General features: G+C 49.2%; 1 protein-coding gene across 1 annotated transcript in view; it reads right to left on the bottom strand.

The window, feature by feature from the left end:
* SLC4A5 (solute carrier family 4 member 5) overlaps nucleotides 1-15,812 on the bottom strand; it is a 92,948-nt gene that overhangs the window by 28,865 nt on the left and 48,271 nt on the right. Inside the window, exons 5-13 of the mRNA XM_057741229.1 lie at nucleotides 12,633-12,793; nucleotides 11,709-11,864; nucleotides 10,897-10,992; nucleotides 8,413-8,468; nucleotides 4,957-5,114; nucleotides 4,438-4,525; nucleotides 3,320-3,474; nucleotides 2,741-2,953; nucleotides 969-1,143 (exon numbers count right to left, since the gene is read on the bottom strand). Of these exons, the coding sequence (XP_057597212.1) occupies nucleotides 969-1,143; nucleotides 2,741-2,953; nucleotides 3,320-3,474; nucleotides 4,438-4,525; nucleotides 4,957-5,114; nucleotides 8,413-8,468; nucleotides 10,897-10,992; nucleotides 11,709-11,864; nucleotides 12,633-12,793 (1,258 nt within the window). The remainder of the gene's footprint in view (nucleotides 1-968; nucleotides 1,144-2,740; nucleotides 2,954-3,319; nucleotides 3,475-4,437; nucleotides 4,526-4,956; nucleotides 5,115-8,412; nucleotides 8,469-10,896; nucleotides 10,993-11,708; nucleotides 11,865-12,632; nucleotides 12,794-15,812) is intronic.

Raw genomic sequence — 15,812 nt, 5'->3', positions numbered from 1 at the left:
CAAAGGCTGGAGCTGAAAGGGAGCATGCCTTTGAAAAACTGAAAGATGGTCAGGATTGATGGAAAGCAGAATGCAGACGAGTGAGGAGAGGAATTTGAGAAAGGGAATACTGGGAGATGAGGCTTGAGAGGCAAGTAGGACCATGTCATGAGGGCTACAGGGGGAAGCTGGGATTTACGAGTCAAGGATGATGTGTGAATATCTGGGTCAACCGTGGTGTCGCTCATTGGCTGGGGGGAGCAGCAGGTCTGGAGGGAAGATAATGGATGCAATGTTGGCCCAGTGAGTTGAGGGATCCCAAGGGGCCAGCTACACGGACATGCCCAGGAAGTAGCTGGATATTGAACCGGCTGCTCAGGAGAGTGGTGTGTGCTGGAGACAAGCACTCATCTCAGTTTATGTGAGAAAATGGGTCTTCACCTTGGTGCTCTGAGCTTTCCAGTGATACTATCCCAAAGGGCCCCATTGGAGAAGACCCTTGTCTGGATCTCAGGCTAGTGTCTCTGCTGAACTGTCTTCCCCGGGAAGAACATGTGTTGTTGCCATGGTAGACATTTCTAAAAATGTCTTAACTTCAAGCTAAGAATTTAAGGTTAGTTTTTTTAAAAAGTATGGGAAGAAGGTCACAATCAGCAACTCAGTTAACTGTGCTGATTAAATTCATTAACGCATCGGTGGGAAAAGTATCAACTATCAAAGCAGATGATTTCCCCTTAAACATTTGATCTATTTACATCATCTTTAAAGCTGGTCTTTAGTAATATGATTTAGCTTTAGACCTTTTAATTATGTCAGCTTGTTATTATTTTTTCTCAAGGGTAAAGGATTACTAAAAGTGATGGTCTGAACCTGGATGGCAGGTGAAACACAAACCTTGGTTTTGGGATTGTGGGATGAAGCTCCTTACCACCACCTGGTGGCAGCAGGTTTTTCTGAGGTTTACAAGCATGGCCCCAGCTCACACACACCTGATAATTGTCAGTGGCATCCCCCAGAAGCCCACCAAAGGTGATTGCGTTGGTAATGCAGCCGAGGTAGATGAATAGGATAGCAGAGATGGACTGAATGTGGAAGCCATCGCAGAAGTCACTTGGGAACCAGGGCAGCTTCCTCTTGACATCCAGACACAGGCCACCGAAGAACCTGCTCAAGACAGGCCCAGATACTGCTTTCTCACCACAAACACCAGTGCAGGGGCAGGGCTAATTACAGGAGCCTGCAGAGTCTGCGGTGAGGAAGGGAACTTGACTAGGGGTGGATGGGGAATGGGCTCTTTCCACCAGAACATTTAAGACCAGGGAAGAATTCTCTCATTAGACTGAGTTTGTGGTTGGCACCATCTCCACTGGGAAGGGTGGTCACAGACAGCCTGGGTGGGAGACGTAAGGCCTTATGGGAATATGTCTTGGGGTAGACCTAACGTTCCACAGGGAATGGAAATCCTGGGGTCCCATAGATGGCTATCCTCCTCACGTCCCTGGTCATCTGCGGGGTGCCTGTGCTTGTTTAACACAGGTGTGTCCAACTTTAGGCGATGGAGAGACCCTGGTTTATAACAGGTTCATCAAGGGCAGATTCTGAACCTTATAACTGGTTTCTTTGTGGAACAAACAAATGGGGAATTTTAGGTTAAGGGAGAGTGTTTACTCCTAACGCAGTGCTTAGCACAGAGCAGGGTTTCTCAGCCTTGGTACTACTGACATGTTGGACTGGATAACTCTTTGTTGGGGGGAGGGCAGCCCTGCGCACTGGAGGATGTTGATCAGCACCCCTGGTCCCTAACTGCTAGATACCAGCAGCATCTCCCCTCCAGCTGGGACAGACAAAACTGTGTCTGGACATTGCCAAATGTTCCCTGGGTAGGGATGGGAGTGGAGAGTGGGTAAAGCTGGGAACCACTGGCTGGCAGAGAGCCAAGGGCATATAAAACATGATTCCCTCTCCAAGTTATGATTTATAACTTTCCTAAATTCAGACCAACCTGAGTTATTCTAAGAGCTGGTAAAGAAACACAAGCCAGGAAAATTTTCTATTGTTTTCTTTTAAAACAAGCATATGTGCTTCTGATTTTTTGGCTAGGGAACGTAAGGTTAAAAAAAATTCAAAAGGTACTCTTATTGTATCCCCCAAAAAGATATATCAAAATTCTAACCTGTAAATGTGACCTTATTTTGCACATGTAATCAAGTTAAGGTGAATTCATTGGGGCGGACCCTAATCCAATATGACTGGTGTCCTCATAAGAAGAGGAAAAGGCTATATGAAGACAGAAACACAGGGAGAACACCATGCGAGGACACAGGCAGAGATGGGAACGCCGTGGCTGCAAGCCAAGGAACACCAAGGACTGCTGGCCACCACCAGAAGCTACGGAGAGGCAAGGAAGGATTCAGAGGGAGGATGGCCCAGCTGACACCTTGATTTGGAACTTCCAGGCGCTAGAACTGTAAAGAGAAAAAATATCTATTGTTTAAACCACCCAGGCTGTTTCCACAGCCCTAGAAAACTAATACAGGTCACAAAAGGTGTCCTGAGAAAAGTTTGGGTTCCTCCACTAGCTTCCCCTTTCCTGTTGGATCCAGGAGGGGCTTTGAGGGCCGGGGAGGAAAAGCGTGCAGTGGCCAGACCCCAAGGCTGGGAGTGGGCACTGCAGACAGAGAGGGAGAAGGTTCCTAAAAGGTGGGCGAGGAGAAGAGAAATCTAAGACAGCTGGTGTCACTGTCAGGCCTGGAGTGGGCACCTTCCAGTCCAGATAAGCTCTTCCCCGATTTCGTGCACGGTTGGCATCTCTCCATCATCCCCGCTGCTCCCTCCGCCGTCGGCCCCGCCGCCGCCGCCGCCGCCGCCGCCGCCGCCACCGCCGCCGCCGCCGCCGCCTCCTGCAGCCCCTCCGCCGCCTCCCGCCACGGAGCCGTTCATCTGGCCTAGTTCAGTCAGGGAGAACACGGATTTCCTGGAAGGAGAAGGGGCACAGGGGACAGTGGGGCTCCAAATCCTGGGACGAGCTCGGCACCTCCAGCGCTGTCCTCACAACTCGCTTACCCTTCCGACTAAAATTATCAAATGTCTTAAAATACAGAGGAAAATGCAGAAAATGATCTAGCAATACCCACACACATAGGTCATCCAGGTTTTACAGATGTTCATATTCAGCATATTTGCTTCTGATTTTATTGTTAAAGAGAAATAAAATGAAACTGAAAAAAAAAAGTATAAACGCACATATGCTGACATCTTTCTCTCAAATCCAAAAAAAGAAACGGACTGAAAGCTCCCTCTGGACCAGTTCCCTGCTTGCCACCCCTTCATTCACACACACCTCTTGTCAGCAGAAGGCACCTTCTTGGGTGGCTCAATTCGGATATTTGGGTCCCACTCTCCAGGGGGAAGCACGATGACCTCGTCCAGAAACTCATCGATCCCTGCAATCAGATCCTCCCGATTCCGGGCCTTGTAGGCCACGTCGCTGAAGAGCTGGCAGGGAAAGAGGCGGAGGAAGAGAAAGGGCTGCTCTCTTGCTGCGGTCCCTATCTCATTCCCCTCCAGGGCACACCACGTATACTTTCAAAAAAGTCACCTTGAACCATTACTCCAGCTGCCAATTTGCTCTCAGTTTCTGAGATGAGAACACAGCGCGGCAGTGAAACATGGCACAGTGGGGACAGCAGGACGTGGGGCAAGGCAGCCCCTCCTGGACCTGAAGGCCAGGTCTCTATATTCCACGTGTCTGACCTGGGTTGAGTTACTTAACCTTTCCTCTCTCAGCTGCCCACAGAGCGAGCTCATCAGAAAACCTGTGCAGAGCCCAGTCGGAGAAGCTCAGGTATTTCAAATCCGTTTTAACATCCCGGCCCTTCATCTTTGGAGGGTCAGGCTGCATCATTCCACACTGTCTCCAGAGGGTTCTTTCTGACTTTACAGATCTGACTGGGTCGTGTTCATGTTTAAACTCCTCTAGGCGCCCTGTCACAGAGTGTCAACGCTCAGCGCTGCCTACAGGCTCCGTGTATATATGGCTCCTCTCTGTGGAGTCATCCCCTGCTCTTAAAGCTCTTACACTGAGCCTATATCAGACCCCTTCCATCCAGCCTCTCCTCCTCTGCGCCATGGCCCCTGCTCTCTGTGCCTGGAATGCCTGCCTCCTGGGCTTGCGCTCATCCTTAGCTTTAAAGCCCCCTCGTGTGTGAAGGGCCCCCTGGCTGCCTGGGCAGTTTAGCACGTGGTTCACTCTAGGATTGCAGGTCTGTCTCTCCCACCTGCTTGGTGCTCCTAAAGGGCAGTGACTATGCCCTCATTCTCTTAATCCTCACACCCTGCACAGGGCCTGGCATACAGTAGGTGCTTAAACATGACTGTTGGATAAGTGAATGAATGAGGCCACCGTGTTTGATGCAGGAGCCATGACATTCAGGAGGACACACGTCTCGTGGCACTTACGTCGTCTACCATGAGGGTGGCAATGGCACGGCCGATTTCGTTGTAGGATTTTGCTCTCCCAGAAGGTCCCAGCAGGATGAACAGAAATCTGCAAAGAAGATGGAGGTGGAGGAGGAAAGTGAGAAGGAAAAATAAAAGCAGGTGGAGAGAAGGATTTTCTGGCCCTAAATAGTATCCATTCTTACTTTTTTATCTGGCCATGAACGTGTCCCTTCCCTCCCCTGAATCCCGCATTTGCTTGGGAGAGACACGCCTCTTCATTCCTGCCTGAGCACCCTCACCATGCCCTGGTATCCCAGAGCTCACCCAGCAGCGCCTCTCCCAGCTGTTGGCTACTTCTTGTTTATGATTATTTAAAATAAACTCTCTAAAACTTCCTGAGTCAGATCGCCTTCCCCAGCCAGTTCCCTAATTTTCCTTCTTCATTTTAGGGGTGTCTCCAGTAGCGCTGCTGGCTGACTGCATGGGCAGCTGGCCGCCCGAGGGTGGGTACGGTGGGAAGATTTCAATGGCTCTCACCTGGTGGGGACAGGCACCTCGGTCACGCCTCCTAGCATGGCCGACTGGATGAGACGCACAAAGGCGATGAACGGTTGGTCCAGGAAGTCCACCTCGCCCACGAGCACGTTGGAGGCTTCTGAGTCCTTGGGGATCTTCTTCATGAATTTGTTTTTCCGCTGGTCAGTGAAGGGGACACGAGATACCCATGGATACTCACATGCAGTGGTTTCGGCTCTCGCTCAGCCCATTCAGGCCACTGTGGAGGCCTAACCTTACAAAATTCTCCCAGCATTTCTCAAGAGACTGAAGGAAATAACCTGACACTCCTCCGTAATCTGCAGATGCGGAGACTCAAAGTTGGTTAACCCCAGGGACCAATTAAGCCTTCTGTAGATGGGAAGGAACAGGCAATGACTTGACCCCCTAAGACAGTCCTTGATGGGCAAAAACTTTGTTCCACTGAAGCGTGAGCTGAGGGTCAGAGAGGAAAGCCAGGGCTTGCTGGACATCAGGTCTCTTCCCCCAGCAGTAGCTCAAGTAGGTGGGAGTCTTGGCTCTAACACCCCAGCTGCCCAGCCCTCCGTCTTTGCCTTTACCCCGGGTGGCTATGGGAGGAACGAGACCATCCTGATGGCCAGATTGGATGCACTTTGTTTTCTCTTTGCCACCAGCTTCCTGGCTGATAGGAACCCCTGGACTTGTGAGTCCAAGTCTGTGGGAGACATCTGCGCCCCCACATCAACTCTAGGGGAACTCCCAGGAAACTTATAGCTTCTGAGCTTTTGCAACTGAGACTATCGAAGTACCCTCTGTCCAGTCCCTTCGGCTGGAAGGTCAAATAGGCAGAGTGAGTGGGGTCTGATGTCAGAGGTGGTGGAGACAAGCCCTCTGCCCCAAATCAGTCCCACTCTCTGCAGTTATGACTTCCATCCTACGGATAAGACACTGACTCTTCCCGAGTCCTCTCTTACGATGAAAATGCCCAGGGGTGGTCCCATATGCAGTCTTCTTAATCTTTAACATCTTAGGGTGCATTAGTTTTTGAGATCACTTTCCCTCTGGGCAGCAAGGAGATAGGCAAGGGACAGAGAGAGCTTCATAGAGAGAGGTGGGGAGGGAGCACTTGGGGAGGACACAGTGGCCAACAAAGGAAGAAAGGGCCCAGGAGGTGGAGGCAAGTGCTATAGAGAGATCTTGTGGATGCCACAATTTTGCCACCCATTCCCCCTCGATGGGAGCCTCTCCTGTGGGCACAGACATGTTTGTTTCTCATAAGCTCAGTGACGATAGGTTCCTTCTGTCCCTGGAGAGGGGTCAGCTATGGGCACGGGCACGGCCAACAGGTCTTGCCCCTTTGGGCCCACAGCCCTTTCCTGATTTGACTCGTGGGGGACATACTACATACTGGGCTGGGGACCTACCAGCACTAGAAAAGCTCCTGAGCAAGGCCCGCGCCCATGTGATCTTTTAACTCCCTTAAAAAACATAAAGCTCTCCATAACCAGCTGGCAACCACCCCACGGACCCTAGCACAGTGGGAACACGCAGCAGCAGGAGTTCATGGGAAGGCCAGAATCCCCACAACTCAACAAGTCCCTTTGTCCCAGGTGTACTCAGAGGACTCATAAGCAGGTTCTTCAGGATGGAGGGCTGGGTGTGCCTGGGCAGCACCTGTTCCCCTGCCACTCCGTGTCCCGGGGCATCAGGCAGGGAGCAGGTCTAGGGGACAGGAGGACAGGTGGGTGACAAGAGTGCCCTGGAGAATAAGGTTTTGAAAACAGCCACACTCTAGGGTGGCCTGTGCAGCACACTTGTAACCAGGAGTTAAAACAGGGCCTTGGTCCTCCCTGGTAGGCTGTGACCCCAGTAAGGAGGCCAGGGTGGTGGCTTCCCGGAAGTGGGCCATGCTGGCATTCTGGCCATCCTGGTTTGGTGATACTCTGGACATGGGCTTGTCTAACCAGGGTCCTGCTGACCCCACTGCCTGAACCCAGGGGACTGCGGCCCAGCTCTGCTGAGTCCCTGCGCACAGTCATGCTGTCTCAATCCACACTCTGCTTACTGGGGACTCACTGGAACTTAGGGCCAATGTGGAGTGGTGAAGAAAGATGCACCTGCACAACACCCACTGTTGTACAAACTGTTGTCCCCTCCACAAGCCAGGCTGCTGCAAATTCTGAGACGCAGCGTCCATGTGCTACAACCAGTGAGGTGAGCTGGACGCTGGCGCCTGGTGTTGGGGTCCCGTCCCTAAATCAAAGGCAGCATTGCCTGAGGGAAGTAGCAGACAGTATTCTTCTTACCTCTTAGGTAGTGAAAAATAGGTTGTGAAAAACTTTTACTAGGCAGTGCTTTCTTATAATGACCTCACTGTCTGTGCACATGAGTATAGTTAAGTGGGGTGCTTCTCTAATATTCCAGAATACTCGTTCCTAAGTCACACCCAAATTAAGGGCTCTGGAGTCAGACTGCCTGGATCACGTCATGGTTATGCCACCTGCACGCATGAACGTGGGCATGTTATTTAACTGCTTTTATGTTCGCGTCTGTAGAGTGAAGATGATATAGTGCCTTCGCGACGCACAGAAAACACTCTGCACAGTGTAGTATGTGCAATGTGTGGACCTCAAATGTTGGCTGATGCTGTTATTATTTTATTATTTTGGCCACCAAAGGGCCCTGGAGACACTGACGTGAGGGAATACTTTTGTTTTGCCTTCCACCAAACTTGGGGCTGCCCTGAAAGCCTGGAGGTCACCCAAGCTCCTGAGGAGTAGGTGCCAAATTTCAGGTTTCCTTCATTACCTTCCTTCCCACTCCTGGGGGCACAGGCAAGGGCACCTTGAGACCTTCTGTCCCTGAGGTGTGAATGTTGGAAACTGAGGGCAGCCTCCTGCGGGCTTCCCTCGGGGGCGTAGTCATGCGGCTCCTGGGCTGAGAGCTTAGAACTTGGACTCAACCTGTTTGCAGGATCCTGATCTCATCAAGGAGGTTTCAGCCAGGCTGGCAGGAGACAAGAACTGACTGTACCGGGCACTAGCCAAGGAGAATGATACACTATTGGGCAGTCCAGGTGATTCACTGTCATTATTGTCCCCACAGGGAGGCCCCTCTGCTCTTCTCTACCAGCCCAAGTCCCCACTTCATCATTAAAAGTGCTTGTGGGTTGTGGCAGAGGTGAAACTCTGCGTGGCAGTCTTCTCTTTCCAAGAAATCCCAAGTTCAGGGATAGCTGGCATCTGATCTAATCACACGTCTCTGTTCCCTGCTCCCCCCCCGGGCCTGGCACAGAGCCAGCACCCAAGTGATGGACTGGGCCGAGTCACCAAGGCAGAGCCCCACCCGCATCCTTCCCCGGGACTCCCACTTTTTCATGGGAGCAGAGTTTTGCCTGTAGGGGCTTCCTACCCCTGAAACCAAAGACTTCCTCCTGCCCTGGACCTCCATTGCAGCCAAGAGCAGGGGCTTTACTACCTGGTCTGTATTGGGGGTGAGAGAAATATCATTCATGCTTCTGCTCTGGGCGTGACCTAGGAGAGAAGGAAAAGAAGGTCCATCAGGGGAAGACAGGTTCTCACGGGTCTTTTTCTCTTGGTCTCTACACAGGCTTTTCCCATCTTCACAACCAAAGCAAAACCCCCTCCCCTAATCCTGCAGCCCCTTTCAGCTAGCATTCTCTCTCTTCTCTTCCTTTCAATGGCAGCTTTCTTAAAAGAGTTGCTGGACCCCAGGTTCTACTGCTTCCTTCTCACTCCTCAATGTGCTACGCCCTGGTCCCACCCCTCCACCCTGCCTTCTCGAGCAGAGACTAAGATGTCTGCTCTGTGCCAGGACCTGGAGGTGGGGAAGGACACAGACACACGATTGGGGGAGGAGCCAGGCGTCACTGAACTTGGACGTTGTTGGAGAGAGAAGAGCAGTTTCACCTCTGTCCTCCATGACCCATGTGAGTCTTGAAAGATGGCTGGGGATTTGGGCTGGCAGAGGGAAGGAAGGCAGGGCTCCCCATGGGGAGAACAGCGGTGGTGAACTATTTGAACTGCCCGACAGTGGTTCCTCCCTCCACTAAGGCAGGAGAAGGTCAGCTCTCATTTCCCACCAGCAGCCAAATCCAGTGAGCCCTCTCAGGCTCTCTGCGGTCTGTGCTGTCCCCGCACTTGCAGTCTCTGCTTTCCTGTGGCTGCCCTCTCTTGTTTCCACCCAGGATCCTCTCCTGCTGGGCTCTCCTCAGGGCCTTGCTTTGCACTCAAACCCTCCAGAGGCCTCACCCCCGCGCCTCCTTGGTCAATCCCATCCACTCCCGTTTCTTCCACAACCACATTTGCGCTGGGGGTGCCCAGGTTGGGTCTCCAGTCCAGATCTCTCTCCTGAGCTCCAGATTCCTCTGAGCAGCCCGACCTGACATCTCAAACTCAACACACCTGGAAATGAATGACTCCCTCGTGGACTCTGCAGCACCCACGCCTCTTCCCCCTTGCCCACTGGCAATCAGAGCAGACCTAGGAGCCGGCCTTGACACCTCCGTCTTCCTTATTTCCCAGTTCCCACCGGTTGTTGAATCCCATCTGGGTCCTTCTCTCCCTGGGTCTTGCTCTCACTGCCTGAACACGGCCCTTTCCTCTTGCTCCCAATCATTCAGCCCCTTCTAGTTTATGTCTCAAATAAAAATCTCATCACGATATGTCCCTGCATAAAACTTCTCAGTAGTCCCCATTACCCTCAAAATAAAGGCTGGGACCTTTTGCAGGATGCACAGGCCCCCTTCAGTTGGACCCTCTTTCCCTTAGAACCTACCGCCCTGGTGAACTGAATCGCTGTATTTCCCCGAACATGCGGCACCCTTCACAGCGCCTTCCCTTCACCTGCTGTTTGTTTCCTTTGTTCTAAAGAACACCCTCTTCCTCCCAGATGCTGGAAAACTTCTATTTACTCTCCAAGACTCAGGCAATTGCCTCCTCCTCCCTGAGCCTTCCCAGGTGCCACTTTGGGGTGGGGCAGTGTGCACACAAAGCTCATTCCTGCCTTGTATCCAGGTCCCCACCATGGCAGCACTGGCACAGGGGAGGCTTCGCATACAGTGAATAACTGAGCAGAAGGCTTGTCCCAAAGCCATTCACCGCCTCTGACTGCCAGCATCCCTCTGTGGAATAACCAAGACCAGGGAGACTAAGAGCATCCCGGGATTACTAAGAACAGAGAGAAAAGATCACAGAAAACCCTTGCTGTGGCAGAGGTCACATCACCATCACTGTCCCAAAGCATTCCTCTGGCCTGGTCAGGGGCACAGCTCTGGGCTGTGCTTGTTCGTAGCTTGTCATTTTAGTAAAAGTATTTCAAGGAAAGTACTCCTTCACACTGCTTTTTCTTTTCACTTCCCAAAGTCTCCTCTTTTCTTTGCCTCACAGCTTACCCGTCTGTTTCATCCCTGACGCATCGCCTGACAAAGCCTGGCCTGTGACCACGCCCCTCACAGGCCCCCCCTCTCACCCAGTCGCAGCCTTCAGGGGGCTGCAGCTCCGCCAGTGTTTCATTGTCGTGGGGCCCAAGACTGTCATCCAGAGACAGGAACATTCTCTGTCCTGGGGGAAAGGACCTAGCCTGCTTTTAATTCTGTTTCTAGGAAGACTTCTCAACAAAAACAGGGCTAATGATCCGTTTGGTAAAAATAAAGCCATAGACTAAGTTAAAAATGCCTAGCACGTAGGATTGGGTATTGATTATGACAGGACTTAATTACAGCTGCATTTTGGGGAGGGTAATTATCTAGAAAATTATGATAGTAAGTTAGACTGAGGACAGCTCAGGTTTAGGGTGAAAGTTAGATTTCTTCTGATGCCTGAGATTTCTAGACAGACCCTGAGCTTTAGCTCCTCTGCTATGAAAGTATGAAAATTGACACCAGAGTGGCTAGAGCCAGAACGAAGCTGCCGCCCAGTGGCAGAGAAAAAAGATACTCACACAGACGGCCGTAATTTGCGCTTTGCCGCAGCCTCAGGTCCTCAGTGGAGTGGTGTAGGCTTGGGCCTGCCGCAGGGCTCCGGGCTGGGCTGCGATCTGGGAGGAGGCACAGAAGGGATTTGGCTTTGGCAGACTTGCTGGAGTGGCGCAGCTTCTTCCATTAGCACAGTTCACGTTTACAATCATTTCACCTAAATAAAGCTAGGCTGCAAGACATGTCTCTTCCCCTTCTAGGAAGAAAGGATGTTTTGGTTGTTTTGGTTTTGATTCTTGTTTTTGAGGATTTTTTTGAAGCAAGTGAATAGTCTGAACATTATTAGAGAAAATATTTGTACTGTTGAAAGTGAAATAGATATACAGTTGATTCAATAGACACCAGGTGTTATAAATGACCTAGGTTCACCCCTGATGCCACAACATACTAGCCATGTAATCTTAGGCAAGTAACTTAACCTCTCAGCCTCAGCCTCCTCATCTGTAGACTGGGGATGATGAGAACAGTACCTAGTCACGGGGCTATTATGAGGATGAAGTGAGTTAACACACGTGGAACACTCAGACAGAGCCTGGAACATGGGTAAGTTAAGTGTGGAGTAGGCTAAATATTTTCCATTTTAAAATAATTCGTCTGAAGAGATTCCTCAAGTCCCTTCAGTTAGCAGCGTTAGCAGCTTTGTACTGATTACTGCATTTATCTGACAGGTCCAGCAAGGCTCGTGTCTGGGCACCTCGACTCTGGGATATCAAGAGTAGAGGGTTGCAGATTTGAGACGCATGCGTAGAACAAGCCACCAGTGTGTGGCCCGACTCACTGGTGGTGGAGGAGACCGACTTTCCAATGTCAACCAAGGAGCGGTGGATGGGCTTCTTGGTTTGGTGACGGTGTTTCCTCAGGAGGACGTAGCTGACCCTCTCACGGAGCTCTGGCCGAAGGAGGCCGTCCTCGATTTGCTTCTCAATGACATCATCTAAGAGGGAAACAAACATGCCTTGTCCACGTGGGACAGAATGACCAGGGGTGTGGGGGCTCTTCAGTTTTATCTGTTGTTAGTGAGATTAAAAGTAAACTAAAAGAGGCAGGGAATGTAGAAATAGTCCCACCTTTGCCACAAACTGAAAATTTGGACCAGTCATGAACCCTCAGCCTCCTTATATGTAAAAGGGTATGTGCATATCTGTGGGAGTTCGTGCATGTGGGCGCGTGGGTCCGTGCATGTGGGTGCATGTGTGGGTATAGGATTCTCTGCTTTTTCTATCAATAATATTGTGGAAAATAAATGAAATTGTACCCCAAGAAGCACAAGGTACTATGCTAAGTGGTTTTAGTCCTAACATGTATTCTTTTTAGACGAGTATTTTGGGCAATATAGTTCTGGGAAAATTGAATGTGCTAAACCAAAATTCATGAGAAGTTTTAGGGACAATAAGGCAAGCCACTGCCTCCCTTTGCCATGCCATCAAATGAGAGCTAATTTCCTAAAGATGAATGATGATCCATCTACCCTGACAAGAAACAGGTTGCCATGGCAATAGGTGTGTCCAACCATGCTAAGAAGTCCTTCTCTCTTTTGTTACATTGCTGGATGGCATTTCAGAGGCTGATCTTTCCGTCTCTACATGTATCTGAAACTTGGAGAAACTGTGACACTGCCTTGGGAGCATCAGACCCAAAGCCTGGTCTCTACAGAATTAGGCACTGCCCTGATTTGCGGGGGCCGCAGCGGTCTTTGCCTCACCTATGATCTGTGGTAAGGAGCCACTGTCCAAATCCAGCAGCACCGTCCCCGTCTGCAAGCAGGTCCGGAGCTCAAAGAGGCTGTGCAGGGACAATGTGGACACGTGGGGCTTGCTCCAGCGTTCGCCTCCTTCCTCTACCTTTTCTTCAAACTTTATCCACCTGGAAAAGCAAGGATGGGGCTCAGCATGGCCATTGCCCTCAGGAGGAGACCCCAGCTGGGCGTCTTCAGGAGAGGGTTGGTGGCTTGCAAGTCATGCTGTGCACATTGTTGGGGCAGTGCTCCTAGACTCACAGGCAGAGGCTCTCCTGGGGTTCCCCCGTCGGTCCCCCATTCCTTCTTATGTGGTCATGCTCCGGACAAAGTGGCATCAGAGAATGACCATAAATGGGCGTGACACATCCTTTGGGGTGGTGGAAATGTTCTAAAATTGGATTTGGTGATGGTTACACAACTCTGTACATTTACTAAAAATCATTTAATTAATACACTTGAAACAAGGGAACTTTATGGTATCCTACAATAACAGAGCTGTTAAAAAAAAATTGTCCACTGGGCCCCAGTTGCTCGTCTACTAATCACACATGTGTTCAGTGTTTGCCTTATGGGATGTGGTTCCCTGGGAGCAGGGAAGTGTTTCCCCACAGTTGTATTGTAGGGCCTGAGGTTTCCACGAGTCCCACTCGGATTTTGGCTCTGAAAGTTCAAGTTAAAATCCAAATGTCATTTGAGGAAGGAAAGAAATTAAACCAAGGATATGTAAGAATTCGTCCTTTATAGAAGCCTTGGAATCATAGGCTGGGGAGGAGGGGACCCAGTGGGAAGGCCTTGGGCAACCTGGCGGAGGTAGCTCTTGCCGGTACCTCCCCTGCAGAGGGCACCACCAGACAGCCTGGAGAGCTGCTGGGAAGCAAGGTCTCCTGGTTGGAGACCAGCTAGCTCAGCTTTACTAGATGTCAACCTCAAATTAGTGAGTAGCGTCAAGCTATTCCAGTCAAAATCCCATGGGAGTATTTTTGGACCGTGACTATCTAATTCTAAAGTTCCTCTGAAAAAGTAAATGTCTGAGAGTGGTTGGGGAAAGTCTGAAAAAGAAGAATGGAAGTGAGAGAGTAACACTGACATATATACACTACCAAATGTAAAATAGATAGCTAGTGGGAAGCTGCTGCATAACACAGGGAGATCAACTCGATTATGAGTGATAACTTAGAGGGCTGGGATAGGGAAGGCAGGAAGGATTTGCAGGAGAGAGAGGATATGGGGATATATGTATAGATGCAGCTGATTCACTTTGTTATGCAGCTGATTCATTTTGTTATACAGCAAAAACTGGCACAACAGTGTAAAGCAATTATATTCCAATGAAGTGCTTTTTAAAAAAAATGGGAATGAGACATGCTTTTAGCGATATAAAAACTTACTGAAAACCTTGAATAATTAAAGCATTGTCATTCCAGTCCGGATATAGACAAAGGGATCAATAAAACAACAGTCCAGAAACAGACCTGAGCCCCCATGGGAGCTTGCGTTTTGATTGAGGAGTTGTTTAAAAGATGACCAACCTAAATATAAAAAAGTTAAGTTCCTACTTCTTATCAAACACTACTAAATTTTATGTGGATTAAAGACTACATATAAAAATAAATCTATAATGGAATATTGTTGAGCCTTTAAAAAAAAAGGAAATTTTGATAAATGCTACAGCATGAATGAAACTTGAAGACGTTATGCTAAGTGAAATAAGCCAGTCACAAAAGGACAAACACTGTAAGATTCCACTTATATGAGAGACCTAGAGTAGTCAAATTCATAGAGACAGAAAGTAGATGGTGGTTGCCAGGGGTGGAGGGGAGAAGGGTGGGGGAATTACTGTTTAAGGCGTATAGAGTTTCAGTTTTGCAAGATAAAGGAGTTTAGGAGATGGATGGTAGTGACAACAATGTGAATGTACTTAATGCTATTGAACTGTACACTTAAAGATGGTTAAAATGGGGACTTCCCTGGTAGCGCAGAGCTTAAGAATCTGCTTGCCAATGCAGGGGACATGGGTTCAGCCCTGGTCCGGGAAGATCCTACATGCCAAGGAGCAACTAAGCCCATGCACCACAACTACTGATCCTGCACTCTAGAGCCCATGAGCCACAACTACTGAGCCCGCATGCCACAACTATTAAAGCCCACGCACCTAGAGCTGTGCTCCACAACAAGAGAAACCACGGCACTAAGAAGCCTGAGCACTGCAACGAAGAGTAGCCCCCCACTCTCTACAACTAGAGAAAGCCTATGCAACAACGACAACCCAATGCAGCCAATAAATAAATAAATAAATAAATTTATATTTAAAAAGATCATTAAAATGGTAAAGTTTATGTTGTATACATTTTACCACAATTAAAATAAATAACTGTTAAAATCTATAAACAAAAATATAAATATACTAGAAGAGATTATAGGAGAATATTCTTGTGGTTGTGGAGAAAGACTTCCTGAACAAGATGTAAAACCATAAAGGAAAAAAAAATGGGCACATTTTGTTACATAAAAATAAACTAAAACCTGTGTATAACACAATAAGACATAAATGAAGTTCAAAGAAATGCAACATACTCAGAAAATATTTGCCGCAAACAGGGCATCAAAAGATTGTTGTGTTTTTTTTTTGGCTGCACCACATGGCATGTGGGATCTTAGTTCCCTGACCAGGGATCAAACCCATGCCCCCTGCATTGGAAGCCTGGAATCTTAACCACTGGACCACCAGGGAAGTCCACAAAGTTTCTTCACATCAATAAGAAAAACTCAAATTACCCAACTGAAAAGTGAGCAATTCTGAAAAGAAATGAAGATGGCCAATAAACTTACGAAAAGCTGTTCAACTTTACTAGTAATCAGGAACATTTAAATTGTTGCAAATGAAACAACATTCTTCACTTCCCATACTGGCAAAAATTTAAAAGATTGACAACTTCCTGGAAACATGGGGAGGCGGGCACTCATACTGCACGTACACACAGAGTGTAGCCATGCAGCCTTCTTGGGGTGGGGAACTGGGGAGGCTCTTTTGTCTTTTGACAGAGCAGTTCCATTTCTAGGACATTATCACAGGAGTATCATTGCATGATATACATATACATACAGTAATATGTATACCAGGAGACGCTCCCTGCAGCTTTGTCC

The sequence above is a fragment of the Hippopotamus amphibius genome, chromosome 7, assembly GCF_030028045.1.
Source record: "Hippopotamus amphibius kiboko isolate mHipAmp2 chromosome 7, mHipAmp2.hap2, whole genome shotgun sequence".
Lineage (NCBI taxonomy): Eukaryota > Metazoa > Chordata > Mammalia > Artiodactyla > Hippopotamidae > Hippopotamus > Hippopotamus amphibius.
The sequence above is the reverse complement of the archived record's forward strand: the minus strand, read 5'-3'. Positions and strand labels throughout refer to the sequence as shown.